The sequence below is a fragment of a genome, unplaced genomic scaffold, assembly GCF_019419815.1.
Source record: "Pyrus x bretschneideri cultivar Hongxiangsu unplaced genomic scaffold, Pyrus_bretschneideri_v1 Contig5, whole genome shotgun sequence".
NCBI lineage: Eukaryota > Viridiplantae > Streptophyta > Magnoliopsida > Rosales > Rosaceae > Pyrus > Pyrus x bretschneideri.
Window position 1 is genome coordinate 12,620,416 of NW_025999787.1, and position 18,008 is coordinate 12,638,423.

Sequence of the window (18,008 nt, forward strand, 5' to 3'; positions counted from 1 at the left end):
ACCTTGTCACCAAAATATCCTATGAAGAAGCAAGGAAAATCGGAGCTAAAGGTTGAATACACACATGAATCATGAATGTAACGGGTTCACTGTAGCCTAAGGATAGATTCCTTGATCCACTCACACTGAATCAAACAATTGCAATTTTAGGCCGAATAATTACAAAGAATACACGAAATCGGACAGACAAACAGACAGATTCATAAAAACATAGACAAACAGACAGAGTCATACAAACATACATGCGGAAGATATTGACGAACGAGAACGCAGTAGAAAGAATTGAGGAGGAGGAGGAAGACGCCTCCAGCCTCCAGCCTACGGTCCGGTCTGCGAATTGAGAGAGAATAAATTATTGGGAGCTTTCGTGCTCCTTTTATAGGGTTTGTTACCGCTAAAACCCTAGACGACGCCAACACGAGAGGCGAGGCGGTGCTCAATCCTTTCCCACTTCAATCTACTTTCACCCGAAAGCCCAATGGACAACTCATCCCATCCCAGCCCACCCCATATTGGATTGGCCTGCGATGTTGTTGCCTGTATACTATTTATTTATTTACTATTATTAAGGGAAGAATTCAAAAATACCATAATTAATAATATAAGAGGGAAGGATATTGGACCACGTGACAGTTCTCTGTCTGGTAAGATTTTCTCACTCACGTCATTTTTCATGAGTGGTTTTTTATGCTTAGGAGAGCAAAAGCTCTGCAGCTATATTGTCCGAGCTCATTTCAATCGGAGGTCATCTCGGCTTGTAAAATAACACAAGCCGAGCTTAAGTTTATGTTTGACTTGTAAAGCTTGAGTTTTTTAGTTTATATTTGACTCGTAATGTTCGTTTATAAGTAGTTTGCTTGGAATGGAATAAATTTTGATCAAGTCCTCACCCTATTTCAAAGTCCCATGGAACCTTAATCTCAATTTGTAATACGCATTCTTAATCAATTTAGTCCAAGTACCATACAACTTCAAACTCTCTCATCTTAACGCAACCGAGACCCAAACCCAAGCCTAGCATTATTTTCGTTGTAGCTTAACTTGTAAAAGAAACAAGTCAAGCAAATAATTGCAACTTTTTATCCTATATTAATGTAGTTACATAGGAGATAGAAGTCACCAATCTGCAAGAATACTAAGTCAAATGCGTATTTCACCATACTTGAAAGCGCACAACAGCAGTTCACTTTAGCAACAAAACAAGGAAACAAAGAAGAAAATAGATGACATTACATGACGAAACATTTTAACTAGCCCACTTATGACATCATCCTAAAATAATATTACACCATTTATCATATACATACTATTAATAACTCTTACATTTTCAGTACAGCTACTATAACACTGGTTTGCCCATCTCTCTATGGCTTCCATTTCTCATTCAAGAATCCCCCTTCAATGTTTTCCAACACCGACAAATTAAAGCCATTACTCCTAAACTGACACTCTTCTTCACCCTACCAACAACTGTCAAAATTTCCACTCACAATACGACAAAACGTGCAAACAAGACAAGTTCATTCATCGAGTGACCACTTTCTGTTTATACCCCAAGGCCGGAGTTAGACCACCAGCTTCTTCAATTTGTTTCACTAATGTTCTCAGACAACCTTTGATAATACGGGGTGCTGATCCATCACAGAACCATTTAGCAAGATCGACGGCCTTCACAAATGCCATATTCAATCAAGCCAAGCAACTATGGCAAACCAAATACACTTATAAGTTATGAAAGTAACCAACATCATACCTCGTTAATGACAATTGGGTGTCTTGTTTCCAGCACTGTTATTTCTGACATTGCCAGGTGGAGGATGCAAAGCTCCAACATTCTCCCTGCTGGCTCATCCTGAAGATTACGGATGAGTATGGTGTTAAATATTTGTGCGTAGTAGACAAATGGAAAGTGAAGTATCAATAACACTGTAGTATTATCCTTTCTCACCCAAGAAAAAAACAATGAACTGGATTTGATACCTCGTTTAAGAGATGACCAATTTATGAAACAGCAATCATTGGTGTAATGCTACCCAAGTACTAAACATGTGCCATGAAAACATACATAGACTGAATTAAGAAAAACGCCCAGAACGCCCTAAGGCACGCCTCAGCGCCTAGGCGCGCCTCAGGGCATATTTTTAAAAACATTGACATGGACTGAATTAAGAAACCCCCGATCTCCAAAAAAGCATGTGTTATATTCCCACCTTATCTGGAATTATGTATAAGTTCATTTAAACCTACGTGGAAACAAGATGCGACTCCAGGTAACTAAAGTCTTTAACGGAGATCTGCCTGCTATCACCCTCCATATCTTTGCCTGACCTCGGAAAGCAGAATAGACAATAAGCAAATCCTAATTAAGAAAAACGGGCTTACAAATGGATAGTAGATTTATCAGCCCAAGAGCAGACAATACAATTCACGTGATTGAGCAAAATAGATTTATCAACTCTCAAACCTTCGTACAAGCACACACAAAATATGGGTTTACAAAGTGCATCAGACACACCCCACAACCCGGTAGCACCATGACCATCACCCATCATGTGAAACACAAATGGATAGTACTACTTTAACTTGGATGGACAATCATAATGCATCAACCTCCTTGTTTGTCTTCATTTCAGAGAACAGAAATCCCGCTTCATTTTAGCTGCATAAAGATACTAATTGTCCTCTTCAAAGAGGGGGGAAACCAACTATTCACCAATGCCGATATTGCGTTTATGCATGCAAAGACTGTGAAAACAGTATTTAGCCAGAATAATCTTTCATTGATAGAAGGCTCAATATATACAATACCTTTCCTTGTACAACAAGAAGACCTAGAAACTAGGAATACGATAACAGAAAGTATCAATTACAAATCAATTAAATAAAACATTCCTATCTAGATACAATGACTTTCTAACACTCCCCCTCAAGTTGGAGAGTGGATGTCAAGAACTCCCAACTTGCACAACATGGATGAAAATTTTTCTTTGCCTAAGGCCTTTGTAAATATGTCTGCCAATTGTTGAGAAGAACTGACATATCGAGTAGCTATAGAGCCGTCCAAAATCTTGTCCCGAACGAAATGGCAATCCATCTCTATGTGGCGTGTTCTCTCATGAAAGACAGGATTAGCAGCAATATGCAATGCTGCCTGGTTATCACAAGACATAATGGCAGGTCCTGAAATGGGTACATGCAAATCTGTTAACAAATACCGTAACCAAATGAGCTCGCAACATGTTCCAGCCATAGCCCTATATTCGGCTTCAGCACTAGAAAGTGAGACCGTTTTCTGCCTCTTAGTCCTCCACGAAATCAACGAATTCCCCAAGAATATACAATACCCAGTCGTAGAAAGTCGAGTTATCGGACAACCAGCCCAATCCGAATCACAAAAGGCTCTCAAAGTTAACTTATTATCTGACTGAAAATATAAGCCCTGACCTGGTGCAGACTTCAAATACCGCACAATTCGAAGTGCTGCATCCATATGTGGTTGACGTGGTTGATGCATAAAACGATTAAGTACATGCACGGAGTATGTGATGTCTGGTCTAGTAACGGTAAGATAAATCAACCGTCCAACTAATCTTCGATACAAAGATGGGTCTTTGAGTAATTCACCTTTATCTGAAAGTTTGTTTTCCTCCATTGGAAATCCTACTGGTTTTGCACCCAAAAGGCCGCAATCCTTGATTATTTCAAGGACATACTTTCTTTGTGAAATACATAGTCCTCTTTTTGAACGAGAAACTTCAATACCCAGAAAATATTTCAGATTGCCAAGGTCCTTAATACGAAAGCGAGTATGAAGAAACCGTTTAAGAGCATTAATGGTATCTAAATTGTTGCCCGTAATAATAATATCATCAACGTAAATCAACAAAGCTGTGAAGGATGTACTGTTCTTTTGGGTGAAGAGAGAATAATCTGCTTTGGACTGAGTAAAACCGGCGGCAAGGATAGCTTCTGTGAATTTTGCAAACCACTGTCGAGAGGCTTGCTTGAGACCATATAAGGACTTGTTGAGGCGGCATACAAGGTTCTCCCCCTGATGCCGAAGACCAGGAGGAGGGGACATGTAAATTTCTTCCTGAAGGTCGCCATGAAGAAAGGCATTATGGACATCAAATTGTTGAATAGACCACCCTTGACCAGCGGCAAGAGCAAGGAGACAGCGGACTGTGATCATTTTGGCGGTGGGGGAGAAAGTGTCATGATAATCAATCCCCTCGGCTTGAGTGAATCCTTTGGCCACTAAACGAGCTTTGTAACGCTCGATAGAACCATCAGCATTATGCTTGATTTTGTAGACCCACCGACAATCAATGGGACGCTTGCCGGGAGGAAGCGAAGTAAGAGTCCACGTATTGTTGGAAGAAAGTGCCTCAAGTTCGGAATCCATGGCTGCGCGCCAATGAGGGTCTTGAAGAGCCTCGGCAAAAGAAGAAGGTTCTACACTTCGACTAATGTGAGCAACAAAAGAAAGATGCAATGGTGAATATCTGTGATAGGAAATAGAATTACAAATGGGATAACGAGTACCTTTGGTGGAACCGGATGACGAAGGCGACGAAGATTGGAGTGGGGGCAGCATCACCTGCGAGCAAACGTAGTCACGGAGACGAACATTGGGTTCCTTGTGGCGTGTGGAAAAACGGGTGGGTTGAGGAGAAATAGGAAGGTCAGGGGTGGGATTCGTGGGGGGGTCCGTGGGGGGTGAAAGGTGGGAAGGGATGAGTCAGGCGATGGGGATGGGTCAAGCGGTGGGTCAAGCGATGTGGAAGTGTGGGGGACAATATCTAGTGGAGTAGTGGTGGAATGGTCAAGGGTGATGGGATCAAGTGGGATGGGTAAAGGTGTGGAATGAGGTAAATCGGATAAGGGAGGGGAGGGTGCAGCGGTGGTGGATGGATCAAAAGGAAACGTGTCTTCAAGAAAAATAACATCCCGATTGGTGAAAACTTTATGTGTCTCAAGATCATAAAGCTTATAAGCCTTTTGACCTGGGGGGTAACCAAGAAAGACACATCGATGAGCCCTCGGAGAGAACTTGGAGGAAGGATGGACAGACGTGGCATAGGCAAGACAACCGAGAACACCTTCTAAATACAACAAGAAGACCTAGAAACTAGGAATACGATAACAGAAAGTATCAATTACAAATCAATTAAATAAAACATTCCTATCTAAATACAATGACTTTCTAACAAAGACAATACAGAATGTTTATATAGAGTAGAAGCCAGCTATGCTGGTATCACCTTTAAGGCTTTAAGTCCACAACTATTATGCTTTCTGAACACACTCTGAGCCAATTAAGAACAAGTGTACACTTTAATTATGGAAGCGACCCCCATGCAAGCGGGCCAAAAGAAAAAAAAAAAAAAAAAAAGGACACAAAAAAGTAAAAGCGTTTAAAACCTGGACAGTCGATACACAAGCTGAATATCAATCCCTAAACCCAAAACCATACCTGATGTATTACAAGAAGCACAAACAAGTAATACACTTCAGGATCTACAAAACTCAACAAAGATAATGTGCAAACAAACTGTACTAAGCTTATTGGTGCATCCAACCTTCCAAATTGGAGGGGCAACGTTGTCAATAACAAGCACATGACTGTCCCATTTATCCATGAGTGCAACCAAAAGTTTCCTTGTAAATCTGTAACAAAAAGAAAGACATAATTAGATGATCAAAATAGTAGATGGTTTACCGCAAAATGAGTTTGCTGTATACCAATTTTGGAGGAGCTGCAAGAACTTCTGCTTCTGAAAAGAGAAAATGTGCAGACTTTATTACTCTGGAAATAGGAGTTGCCTATAAAGTGGCAAACAGAGCAAAAATTAAAAGCACCATCAACTAAACCTTGATGAAGCAATGAATAACCGGACATGTAAATTACAAAAAAGGTCATCAGTGCATTGAAGTTGCACAATGATTTATTAGAGGGGTGTTGGAGCTCATGAGACCCAACAACTGTGCCCTGTTAAGTTATAGAATCAGTCATCATAAGTTCTTGGACAATGCATATAGCTCAGGAAAATAACCCTCCATGTGAAGGAAGATAGGAGAAAAACCGTGTGAGTCAAACAATTAACTTGGTTGCATATAAACAGCATTAGTCAAGAAAGCACGACGGTGATATTTAACACGTCCAAAAACTTAAAAATGGAAAGGCATGTTAAGTGTGAATTGTCACATCTATACCAATTGCAGATTCCTTTTCATCATTGCGCAGGAGCTCATCTGCTTCCTCGACGGTTTCAACAGTGACAGGGGGTCCTCCGAAGCTCATGGGATTATATCCAAGTAATGATGCCCTGTCAAATTCATACCCGGCTTCTGGGAATATAAAATGTGTGATGAGTAATTCAGAATCCAAGCATAATGAATGCTGCATAAACATACATTAAGACCATACAAGAGGATAGGTACCTCGACGGACGTTCATTCGCTTTTCAAATAAGCGTACTGGGTCAGAGCCCTCTAAACAAGAAGCATAAACAATCGACCTGCGTTCAAATCCTGCCAAAACAAACTTGGTTAAGGCTGGAAACAGGGCCGTCTTTGACATTTTGGGAGCCATGTGCTAATTTAATAAAAAGGCCCTCCTTATTTAAAAAAAAAAAAAAATTTGGACAATATATTCATACAAAGCTCAACAACCAATATTCAAAATTAATTGAAATTAGCATCTCACTCTTATTATTTTTAAACCAACAACAACCCAACTTTTATTATTTTTGTTTAAAAAAAAACATAAATGAAGTAATAAATTTTGACATATTAAGTGAAAAAAATTATAGATAATATGTCAAATTGCCAAGTCAGCCATCAAATTGAAATTTGATATTTTGAATTTGACGTCTCCATGGAGATGTTCTAATCTCCAACATAAAATCATGATTTAGGGTTCATCTATGACAAAATAGAGCATAACTGAAAAAGAGATATGAAAATACGTTTGTATCGGTGGGAGAAAGTAATACACAAGTTTTTATTGCTAGAGAAAAGTAGAAAATTAATATATTAAATATAAGCTTTACTTAATCAATTGTAATATAGATTAAATCATATGATGATGATTTTTCTTTTCAGTTTAAAACTTTTTTATTAGAAATTTATACATATGTAATATATAGGAGGGTAAATTTTTTTGGGGCCTCTAAAAAATTCGGGGCTCTGTGCCATTGCACCTTTTGCACACCCCCAACGCCCTCTCTGGCTGGAAATGAAGGGTCTGTTTGGTACTCTATTTGAATTCCACTTTTTAAATTCAAAAACAATTTTCAAGTTTTAAGCTTTAAAAACTTGTTTGGTAAGACTGTTTTCAAAAAAGTGAACCCAAGACTAACTGAAAAATATAGTCCATTCTCTAAAAACATAAAAAATGAGTTTTTAGAGTTTTTAAACTTAAACTCACTCATTTATTTTCTCTCCCTCATTCCCTCTCCAAATCTATCTCTCTCTTTTCTTCTTCTCTCCTTTTTTTTTTAATTTTTTTTTTTACCTTTTTCGTCTCTCCTCCAATACGCTTTCTTCATTCTCTTGGTTCTTTCTCTCACTCGCCATCCTCTCTATCTCGTCTGATTCTCTCTTCTTTCTCTTTCCTTCAATCATCTCTTATTTTCTTCCATCATCTCTCCTCTTTCTCTCTTTCATGCGACATTTTCTTTTTAGATCTCTTTATCTAATTTAAGTTGTAAGATTTAAAAATTTTAAATCGCAAACTAATAAAGCTTTTGAGTTTTAAAAAAAATTGTTTTCAAAAAATATTTTGAAAAATGATAAAAATTTTCAAATAAGATATCAAACAGGCCGAAACAATTCCCAAAATAACTACTTTTTGTTTTATTATCATTCATTTACCTTGACTATTTCTCCAAGAAACAAACATGGGTTTAGTTTAGTTTGAAGTAATTAAAGAAGATAAATAAGTAATTAAAAAGATAGGATAAGACGGAGAGACTTATAGAGCGAGCTCTTTGGCGGCTCTGGGGCTGCAAAATCTGCCACTTTTATCAATCTTGGGCAACATGTCTGCTGAGCCATTGCTGGGCTTTTCGAGAGCTTCGTCGAGAGGGAAGGACGAAGTGCAGAGAGCGGTTTGAGGGTAGGAGAAAGATAGGATGTTGTGGGCGAGTAAGGTTCTGGGGATTAAACCCAGAAGGTGGGACTTTCCGAAGAGCAAGGAAGAAGAGGAGAAGAAAGAGAAATGGGGTTTTAAACATGGGATTTGGATCCTGCCAGATCCCCACCCTGGGGATCTTAGGATCAACGCACATGGATGGTTGATAAAAAATGGTGCGTTCATAATTTTTTTCTTTTTTATATTTTTCACGTAAAACGAAGTTTTTCACTTTTAAAAATATAAAAAGCATTTAATTAGGGCTACACGATTTTTTATCAATGGTTTGTGTGCATTGATCCCTAGGATTCCCAGGGAGAGGATCCGGCAAGGATCCAAATCCTTAAATGTGGATAAGAAGAGGAGCAGTTGAGACCGAAAAGTGAGCTTCCCTCCATTGTTGGGCTTCTGGGAGATTTTAGGGAACGTGACTGCCTCTCCTTGTATGCCTATAATTACAGGAGTAATGCTATTTATATCATGTTTTTATACCACATTTCTATACTATCTTCAGTGATATCTAATGTGCACTGCCACATTATTTGAAAATTTTGCAAAATCCAAGCAAATTAACATCATTTGAAAAATTTACAAAACCCAAGCAAAGGAAGGAGAAAGACTCCTCGTATACCACAATCATCATTTAATTAGCTAGTTTTTCTTAATTATTAGTTTATTAAATAATGAACTAAATTTAAAAATCTAATTAATTCAAATGATATGGCTGTTCACATCAAATATCACCTAAGATGGTATGAAAATGTGACATAAAAACATGATATGAATAACATTACTCACAATAAAGTATCTCCCCTTGCCCTTTTTGGGGGTTTTAGGGAGAACTTCTTACCGTTTGACAAAACAAAAAGAGAGGACTTTATTGTATTTACCAACAAACCAAATAAAACTGAGTCAAGGACTAAAGAGACCGAAGTTATAGATAAAATTTGTAATTGTGTCAACACGTTTATCAATGCTTAAGTAATAATTCAAGTGTTTTTTTATTAACAACCACATGTTGTTGAATACACCCAACATAAAAATGTAATATTAAACAACTTCTAACTCTAATATAAAATGACTATTCGAGCCCTTATAGCTAATCTTACTCTCCATTGTAGAACAAAACCCTAAAAACATAAACACATCGATGAAAAAATATTTTTTGATAAACAGAACAAAAAATCTAGTTTTGCTCCTCGTTCATTCATTGGTTTTTACATTCAAGAAATTAATCAAATAATGGGATATAAAATTGACTTTTTTGCAAAGCCCTGCTCTAATTGGAATCCAAGAAATAGGAAGAAAACGGGAGAATGTTGTAAAATTTTAAGATGTAATTAAATGTAATATTCTTATGGCTGTTTGATGATGAAGAAATTCAAAGTTTCTTGGCTGGTTGGAACTGACAAGACCGTATAAGAACAATTCCTACCATTTGTCCATCAGGCTTATCAGAATCCAACGTGATTGTTCAAAAAAATTTGATGGATGTTTATAAATCAAACGGCAAGATGGATATTTTATACAACAATTTAATTCATTTTTCTTGTCTTTAAAATGTTGATTATTCTATTGTTTGAAAGAGATGAAGAGTTTGATGTATGGTTAATTAGTTGATGATTGTGGGGTTTATGAGATATGTGAGGTGTGAGGGTAGTATTGAGAAATATGTGGGGTGTGTTAAGAAAATTTTTAATTTAAAAAGTAAATGTGGGGTGTGTTAAATGTGTGGTGTTAATAAAACATCCCATAATTCAATCATCAACTTTATATTATTTAGTTTACACAATTTTTTTTTTTACAAATTTTATTTAATTATTATAGAAAACACTTAACTATGGGCTGGTTTGGATGTGCTTTTAAAATGACTGAAAGCACTTTTAGAGAAAATATTTTTGGATTCTAAAAGCACTTTAAATGCTTTTCCAAAATTCACTTGGATTTCTACTAAGAATTGATTTTAAAAATATTTTCATCAAAAATATTTTTAATTATTTTAGAAGCACCTACATTTCTATAATTCACTTGCATTTACCCCAAAAGTTAATTTCAAAAGTATTTTTGCCAAAAGTCCTTCGGGTTATTAAACAATTTCGTATTGGTAATCGGTAAAAGTCGCACAAGTTACAGTTGATGGTAAACTCCCGTTAGCTTGGTGGGTGGTTTGGTCGAATCGAATCTGAGAATCGAGAGTGAAAAGGCCAGTGTCTCTCTCGTTCTTCTCTTTCGTGGTGTTGTCCAGCTAATAGTCTAGACTCTGCTCCCAACTCTCTGCTAGATCAACATTCAACAACAACATACCCGCATATTGAAGAAGATGAAGGTGAAGGTAAAAGTGAAGCCGAGCTTCATTGCGGCGGCGCTGTGCGTTCTGTGTGTCCTCTCCCTCTCCCTTGAATCAATATCAATATCAATTGTTGGATCAGCATCTTCTTCCCCCACGACGAATCAATTTCTCGGAATCTCCCCCCAAGGTCATCCAACTCCTTCACAATCTCTTTCTCCGCAGATCTTATTATTATTATTATTATTATTTCATTTATATATATATATATATATACATATATATATATATATATATATATATATATAAACAACAAATTCTAAAAGTCTGAGTTTGGGCATTGGAATTCCCAGATGAGAAATACTACAAATCTTCGGAGGTGATAAAATGCAAAGATGGAACCAAGAAATTCAGCAGAGCTCAGCTCAATGACGACTTCTGCGATTGCCCTGACGGCACCGACGAGCCTGGTACTAGTCATTCCTTCCTCTTTCCCTTTCTCTTATTTTCCCTGAATAAAGAAATTGAAATGGGACTCTCTCTACTTTCTTTTAACTTGTTGCTAGAATTTGGCATTTCGATGCTGGTTGAACTTGTATTTGATCTATGTGATACGTTTTTGTTCACAAAAATGCATATATTTGGTGGGTGGGTTGCAGGTACATCTGCATGCCCAGCTGGAAAATTTTATTGTCGGAATGTGGGACACGCTCCTCTCCTCATATTTTCGTCTAGAGTGAATGATGGACTTTGCGGTAAGTATTTGTGCCAATACAAATAGCCTCACAAGTTATATGTTATGAGCACCATCACAGACATGCTGCATTTTTGTGTTTCATTTTTTTGCAAGAAGAGTCCCCAACGGGAAAGAGAGGATTGGAAAAATGCCTCATTATGTTGATATATTAAATCTTAAGAAAACCAGTTCTCCATTCCTTTGCATACAAATCATAAAATTGTTTTACCCGGCCGATTTATTTAATCTCTTATGCATTGTTACCTGTCTGCAGACTGCTGTGATGGGAGTGATGAGTATGATGGTCAAGTAAAGTGCCCAAATACATGTTGGGAGGCTGGGAAAGCAGCTAGAGATAAGCTCAAAAAGAAGATTGCTACTTACCAAGAGGGGGTCGTCATACGAAAGCAGGAAGTTGAACAAGCCAAAATAGCTATGGCCAAAGATGAGGCGCAACTATCAAAGTTGCAAAGTGAGGAGAAAGTACTGAAAAAGCTTGTTGACCAGCTAAAAGGTATACTTCTGTTATGTCATGTCTTCTTCTAACAACGTTATTCTTATTTCTTCTTCTTCTAAGACAATATATTTTCTGTTGTGGGAATTTAAGAATTTCGTCAAATTATTAAAAAGAAAAGTTGTTTCACTTTTGAATATGGACTCTCTATGCATTTTCTAGGCATGTTGACTGTTGTGGTGATGCTGATGTTAATAAACGTGAATAACTTAACATCTCTCCTATTATCCGGAAATGCAATGGTTAAATGTCATAACAGTTTTTGTTTTCTCCTCACCTGTTGTGTAGAACAAAAAGAACAAATAGAGAAGGCAGAAGAGAAGGAACGGTTACAGAGAGAAAAAGAAGAGCAGGAGAGAAAAGAAGCCGAAGAGAAAGCTAACCCAGGGAAAACCAAAACTGAAGAGGAAGCTAAGCAGCACAGTAGTGAGGACGTGGAAAACTCTGATGGTGAAGACAGACGTACAGAAAGTACATATGAAGAAAAAATTGGGATTTTGGAGGGTTCTCACTCATCTCAGGTTAGGTTAATTGCTTGCATGGCTGTTTTGTTCCCTTCTTATAGTGCTACTTGGAGAATTTTACAAATAAATATGTAGGATATAGCTATCTTAAACTAAAGCTACATATTCTTCCTTCATCCCCATTAAAAATGGATTTCTGCTGCTTGAATTCATTTAACTGAAAGCATGCATGTACATGTACAAAAATTATGACATTAGAATATAAGTTCTGTTACTTGAATATAGTCTTTGACCATAATCACTGCTCACTGGCAGTGGAAATAGTTTATTTTCTTTTAGTTCTCACATTGACAGTGTTGTCATAGGATACAGCAGAGAACCATGATGACTTATCTGCTAAGGATGATCATAGTGATACTCCTGAACATAAAGGATTGTTGGTTGAGAGTGTAGAACAGGTAAACCAAGACCTTGAACTAATATTCTTTGACAAAGACAAATCTATCCGGTGGAGCTTTCAATTCTTACATTACATGTTAGATTATGATATATTTTTGGGACATTAAAAATTGCTTCTGTCTCAATGTAGCATGCAGAAAAGCAGAAAGAAGAGCCTCTTGCTATATCTGAAACTGACTTTGATTCTGGAAGCAAGGTGCCTCCTGATCAGGTAATAGCTTATGCTGCCCACTCATTGATTTGTCTGCTGAAAGGTATCCTTAACAAAATCGTTTCACCTATTAAGTTCACATAGTGTGGTTATCTGATCTATATGCAATTATGAACACCCTTTCATCTATTAAGTTCTTTAAAAGGAAACGGTCTATCACGGGGACATGTAGGGTAGTCCATCGAGGTTTAGACTGGTGATGGTATGGTACACATTTTGGCAGTTCCAAACTTCTAAGGTGATAAGTGTGCCGTATCAATGGATTCAATACTAAATAATTAGAAACTTCTTTCTTGCATGTGCCACCCAGTGACCTTCTCCTTTTCCGTTAACGTTTGTATGTATAAGAAAAATGAAGTCAAGCAGAAATACTTGCATGACAAGATTGAAGTTGTTGATATTCATCAAAAGAAGATAAATTTTAAAGGAACTTCGAGGATTTTATTTTGTGTTTTGCTTGCTGTAGTAGTGTATTAACATGAGAAGCATGTCTGATGTTGTATTTTAGGTTCTTCACTTGTAGAATTAAATCGTAACTAGCCAAAAACTTCCAAGTGTTTCTGATAGTTTCCAGCTGGTACCTTTTATTAGGAGCTAAAGGGTTTTTTCTTTTGCTTGATTATGTTTCTGCAGGGCAAGGATGAATCTGTAAAGACCGAGTCATTGTCCAGGGAAGAGTTAGGCCGCCGTGTTGCTTCTCGTTGGACTGGGGAAGATACCTCAAAGGAAGGAGGGGAAGTTGATGTTGAAAAAGATAATAATCACGAAGAAGTTCCAAAGGACACTCATGATGAGGATGATGGCTATGCTTCAGAAACTGATGATGAGTCCCAAAGATATGATGACGAAGATGTAGAGGAGGAGGCAGATAATGTTTTTGGAGAGGAGGATCACAAGGATTCTAGTTCTTACAAATACGAGTCAGACACTGATTCAGACTTTTCAGGTATGCAGCCTCTTGGTGGACTTGTGTTCATCACTTTACGACCCAAGCTGTGAAATTGGATTATTATGCTCCTTATATGTTTTACATAACTTCTTTCAGATGTAACAACCTCAAGCAAACCATCTTGGTTGGAGAAGATACAAAAAACTGTGCGGGACCTTTTACAGGCTGTTAATTTATTCCAAACTCCAGTGAACCAATCAGGTTGTCAGTAAAAATTTTGGATGTTATTATGTGCTTGATTACAGAAAATAAGAATATATGAATGTCTGATCTCTTTGTGCTTATCTGTTCTTCAGAGGCTGCTAGTATACGCAAAGAGTATGATGAATCCAGTGCCAAGTTGTCTAAGATAAGTTCAAGAATATCAAGCTTGACAAAAAAGCTAAAACATGATTTTGGTTAGTGTCTACTGAGCTGCATCTGTTTGTATGCTTTTTTATTTTTTTCCTTTTAAGATTTTTATGGCATAATTGGCTATCTGCTAGGCATTCATAAACTGAACTCTTATTTGATATTACAGGACCAGATAAGGAGTTCTATTCGTTCTATGATCGTTGTTTTGAAAGCAAGCAGAATAAGTTACGAACTTTGTCTTGCTTTAATAGCTTTCAATGTTTTGGTATCGTAGTTTTGATTATTGAGGAAATTTCATGTTTAATCAATGTATCTGACCTTTGGGAACCCAAAATTCTTTGTTCAGATATGTTTACAAAGTATGCCCATATAAACAAGCTTCCCAGGTGGAGGGACACTCTACAACCCGTTTAGGGTAGGTGTCTACTTTTGCTTCCCATATATTTAATACAAGAAAAAGGAGGTGTCATTTTGGTGGACAGAAACTAAGATCAAGTTATGCATCTACCATTTTCTTATCTCTTAGAGTTAGGGCTTAGGGGTTTGCTCAAGTTGTCAGGGGGTTATGGGTTTGAAATTGGAATAGTCTTGCGTTCAGGTTGTCACTAATCATAGAATGAACCAAACATTTGGGGGTCATATGTTTCTTTCTGGGTGTTGAGCAGCTATTTTATTCTTCTTCCAACTAGCTCCTAAGAGATCCTTGCTAGAGGTCAAGGACCACATCTTAGCTGTCCATTATCCACTTTGCAATTAGATTCTTGATTGTCTGCCGTGCCTTCAATTCAGAAGAAGGCTAGTCATTTTGGAAAAAGGTTAGATCATTGGATTTAGAATCCAATTAATTGAACATATTCTGCTGCGTCCTGGTATGTAGCAGCAGCTTGACGTTGATAATGGCGCATGCATTATAGATTCAGTTGTTTTCTGGCAGTCTCTTAGGAAATACTCAAGCATCTGACACTGATGATGTCACCATCACAGTTACCTCTGTGCGAGAGAGCATTTTCATATGTTTCTTTCATTTCAATTTTCTTACATACTACCTTTTTTCTTTTACATAAATCTTTGGAAAAATAGGAGCTGGGACAAATTTGAGGACTCGTATAAAATCATGGTCTTTGCAAATGGTGATAAGTGCTGGAATGGGCCTGATAGAAGTTTGAAGGTAGTTATCATCACGTTTGACGTTTCTATAGATATGATGCTCTGATTTTATCATTTAATGAAACACATTTCTCCTTGATTGTTGCTCTGAGTTGTTGTTCTTTTTTGGAATAGGTTGCATTAGCCACATTTATAATCTCAATAAAAAACTTGAAATGTGATTATTGAATGGTTAAATTCTAATTTGTAAGACAATGGTGGGTTATGGTTTTGCTAGACACCATAAACAACCAGTATTACTACCCATTAATATCTTGACTGCAGATCAGACAAACGTCACATAAGTATTAGTTTCATTTTTATTCTGATATGCAGTCTTACACGTCTTATTTTATCTTCAGGTCAGACTTAAATGTGGTTTGAAAAATGAGGTTGCTGATGTTGATGAACCAAGTCGTTGCGAGTAAGACACACACACACACACACACATACATACACTCTCTCTCTCTCTCTCTCTCTCTCTCTCTCTCTCAGAGGCACAAACAGTGTTTCTCATTTCTCATGGTGTATATGTAGTGGTAGGTATTACCTGGATCTAACTTTTGAGTTTCGTATGACAGGTATGTAGCGTTGTTATCTACACCAGCGCTTTGCTCAGAGGAAAAACTTGAGGTATTGTTCCTTTTTAGAGTTAGGAGTGATGTTTACCGTTGTTCTCTGGCATTTGAAATGTCTAATGAGATTAAAATGTGACAGGAACTGCAACACAAATTAGACGTATTGAACAAAGAAGAGCCGCAAGGCCACGATGAACTTTAAATTGTCGTGACGGATTTACCATGAATGGGTGCTGATGCAACACGTGGCCTTTTACACAAAGAAAGCCCGACTCGGCAACAAGTGATATTGAAATTAATGATCTTCTGATACATTTTTGAAATGAGCTTAGAGTACTACTAACTAGTAGTAATTCCAAATATGATTATATATAAATGCAATTGTGCTGAATTTCTTTATTTTTACGAATCCCTGTGATATTTTAATTAGGGCTGAATAAATATGATAAAAAGTGGATCATAATGTTGACAAAAACCTAACATGGCTATTTTTGAAGGTAAGAGCGAGCGAGCGTAGTTTTCTTGTTCGCTAGATGACTCGGGAATTTATAGTCACTCACCCAACTTTGATTTGTATAATCATGCATTACTTGATTTCGTGTTTGCTGAGCCTGAGCAAGTGGTGCTTTTCCTTCCTTGCTATGTGGTGTACCGGTGAGAGGAATTTGGGATAGGAGAGAGAGATGTTGAGTTTTGAGGAGTAGGATTATCTTTTTTTTTTTTTTTCTCTCCTTCCCTCTCCTTCTATTTGAATGATCACGATTAAGTCATGTTAACATCATATATTAATTTTTTATAGAAGAAGAAAAACAAAATAAAGAATGTAAAAGGAGAGGATGAAAGAAGATGGAAAAAAATAGAAAAAAGACGGAAAAGAATCCTTGTTTTTTTGAGAATTGAGAAAGGCGGTTGGTGTTGAAATTTGAGATTCCAAGGCATACAGTACATCCCACGGCGCGCATAACCGGCTTCGCTGCCCACCGGCGCCTGCCCATAGGAAACTAGGAATTAGGATACTGATAGGACATATAGCCCATAGGAGTGACTCTTATTACTAGTTTGGTCTGCTGGTTTCGGCTTATTACTAGTTTGCTCTGCTGGTTTCGGACACAAACCAGAAGTTGAAAAGTGGGTTACTAATTAATAGGGCTTATTTGCGACTTCCAAGTGTCCACACGACGCTAAGTCAGCAGTTAGGAGTCACAATCGAATCAAATGGAGGTGTGCCTGCTGAAATACGCACCGCACGATTGCAAATCACGGGTCAAAGAGACAGAGCCGAGAGCTGGCCTACCTATGCCTGTAAGGGATACTAATCATACTATCACACATCATTTTTTACTTTTCACACATATTTTATTAATTTTTGTTTGTTGATCTTTTTTATTTCATCCGATTTAACTGCCGAAAATAAAAAATACGTGGGAAAAATAAAAAAGGATGTGTGGATATCACATCCCTACCTATAATAATATGCATGAAATAAATTGCTGCATGTTGGTTGGTTGCTTCTCTAGAAATATTTGTAGAAAAATTAGAAAGCTTAAATTCTCTCTAGTTTGTTTTTGTCATCACATACTCGTATTTGTCCTTTCATTTTATTACCTCACTTTCTCCAATTTAGGCAAAAATTCCTTCCAATTAAAATGAACAAAAATAGCTACAAAAATAAATGAAGAAAAATCAACCCAACTCACAAATTTGACTAAATTGACCAAAGATAAATATAAAATGGAATAAGATTCTCAAATAGTAATTAAAAATGAGAGAGAAGGAAGAAAAAGAAAACACACAGAGAAAGAGGCATTGGCGAACACGTTTGTTTCTCGGGCTTCTTCTTCTATTTCACCATCAAACGTATTTTGTACTATTCGCAAATCAAAATCCCCATTTTATTTTTCTATTTTTATGAGAAGTGTTATTGACATTCTAAAAGTTTCATTTTACACTCTTTACAAGTGTATTTTTTTTTTCAAATATAGAAAATTTAAAGTATAAAATGAAATTTTTAGAGTCCCAATAACAATTCTCACTTTTATTCCCTTATTAATCATCCGCTTTGAGTTTGCAATATGCGTATGTTAATATATATATCATTAAGGCTTCATTTTATTTGCGAGAGTTGAGTCATTTTGCGAACACAAGACAAGTACATCGCCGTTGGCATATTTTC

At 37.0% G+C, this 18,008-nt stretch overlaps 1 protein-coding gene and 1 long non-coding RNA gene across 3 annotated transcripts; one reads left to right on the forward strand and one right to left on the reverse strand.

The window, feature by feature from the left end:
- Window positions 1–1,204: 1,204 nt before the first annotated feature.
- Window positions 1,205–6,534, reverse strand: LOC103964879. The gene is made up of 6 exons (XR_007252726.1): window positions 6,445–6,534; window positions 6,217–6,351; window positions 5,746–5,777; window positions 5,583–5,670; window positions 1,754–1,852; window positions 1,205–1,668 (listed from the first exon to the last, which is right to left on the reverse strand). It is a non-coding gene; the product is annotated as an uncharacterized LOC103964879 (long non-coding RNA).
- Window positions 6,535–10,259: 3,725 nt separating this feature from the next.
- Window positions 10,260–16,234, forward strand: LOC103964887 (glucosidase 2 subunit beta). Of its 2 annotated transcripts, XM_009377881.3 has the most exons (16): window positions 10,262–10,614; window positions 10,778–10,894; window positions 11,084–11,179; window positions 11,435–11,674; window positions 11,963–12,195; window positions 12,504–12,596; window positions 12,728–12,808; window positions 13,442–13,754; window positions 13,854–13,958; window positions 14,054–14,155; window positions 14,278–14,335; window positions 14,458–14,526; window positions 15,192–15,279; window positions 15,620–15,681; window positions 15,839–15,890; window positions 15,975–16,234. In XM_009377881.3, the coding sequence occupies exons 1-16, from the start codon at window positions 10,458–10,460 to the stop codon at window positions 16,035–16,037; spliced, it is 1,929 nt and encodes a 642-aa protein (XP_009376156.2). In that variant the 5' UTR covers window positions 10,262–10,457; the 3' UTR covers window positions 16,038–16,234. The 2 variants fall into 2 exon arrangements, 1 of the variants encoding a protein (XP_009376156.2); XR_007252476.1 differs by lacking the exons at window positions 15,839–15,890; window positions 15,975–16,234 and having other exon boundaries at window positions 10,260–10,614; window positions 14,278–14,336; window positions 15,620–15,674.
- The last annotated feature ends 1,774 nt before the right edge of the window (window positions 16,235–18,008 follow it).

Excerpts from the sequence above, each read along its gene's own strand:
- LOC103964887 (XM_009377881.3), top strand. The coding sequence starts at position 10,458 with ATGAAGGTGAAGGTAAAAGTGAAGCCGAGCTTCATTGCGGCGGCGCTG. Across the intron at positions 10,615-10,777 it reads TCTCGGAATCTCCCCCCAAG|ATGAGAAATACTACAAATCT; the intron begins GTCATCCAACTC and ends TGGAATTCCCAG. Across the intron at positions 10,895-11,083 it reads TGACGGCACCGACGAGCCTG|GTACATCTGCATGCCCAGCT; the intron begins GTACTAGTCATT and ends GGTGGGTTGCAG.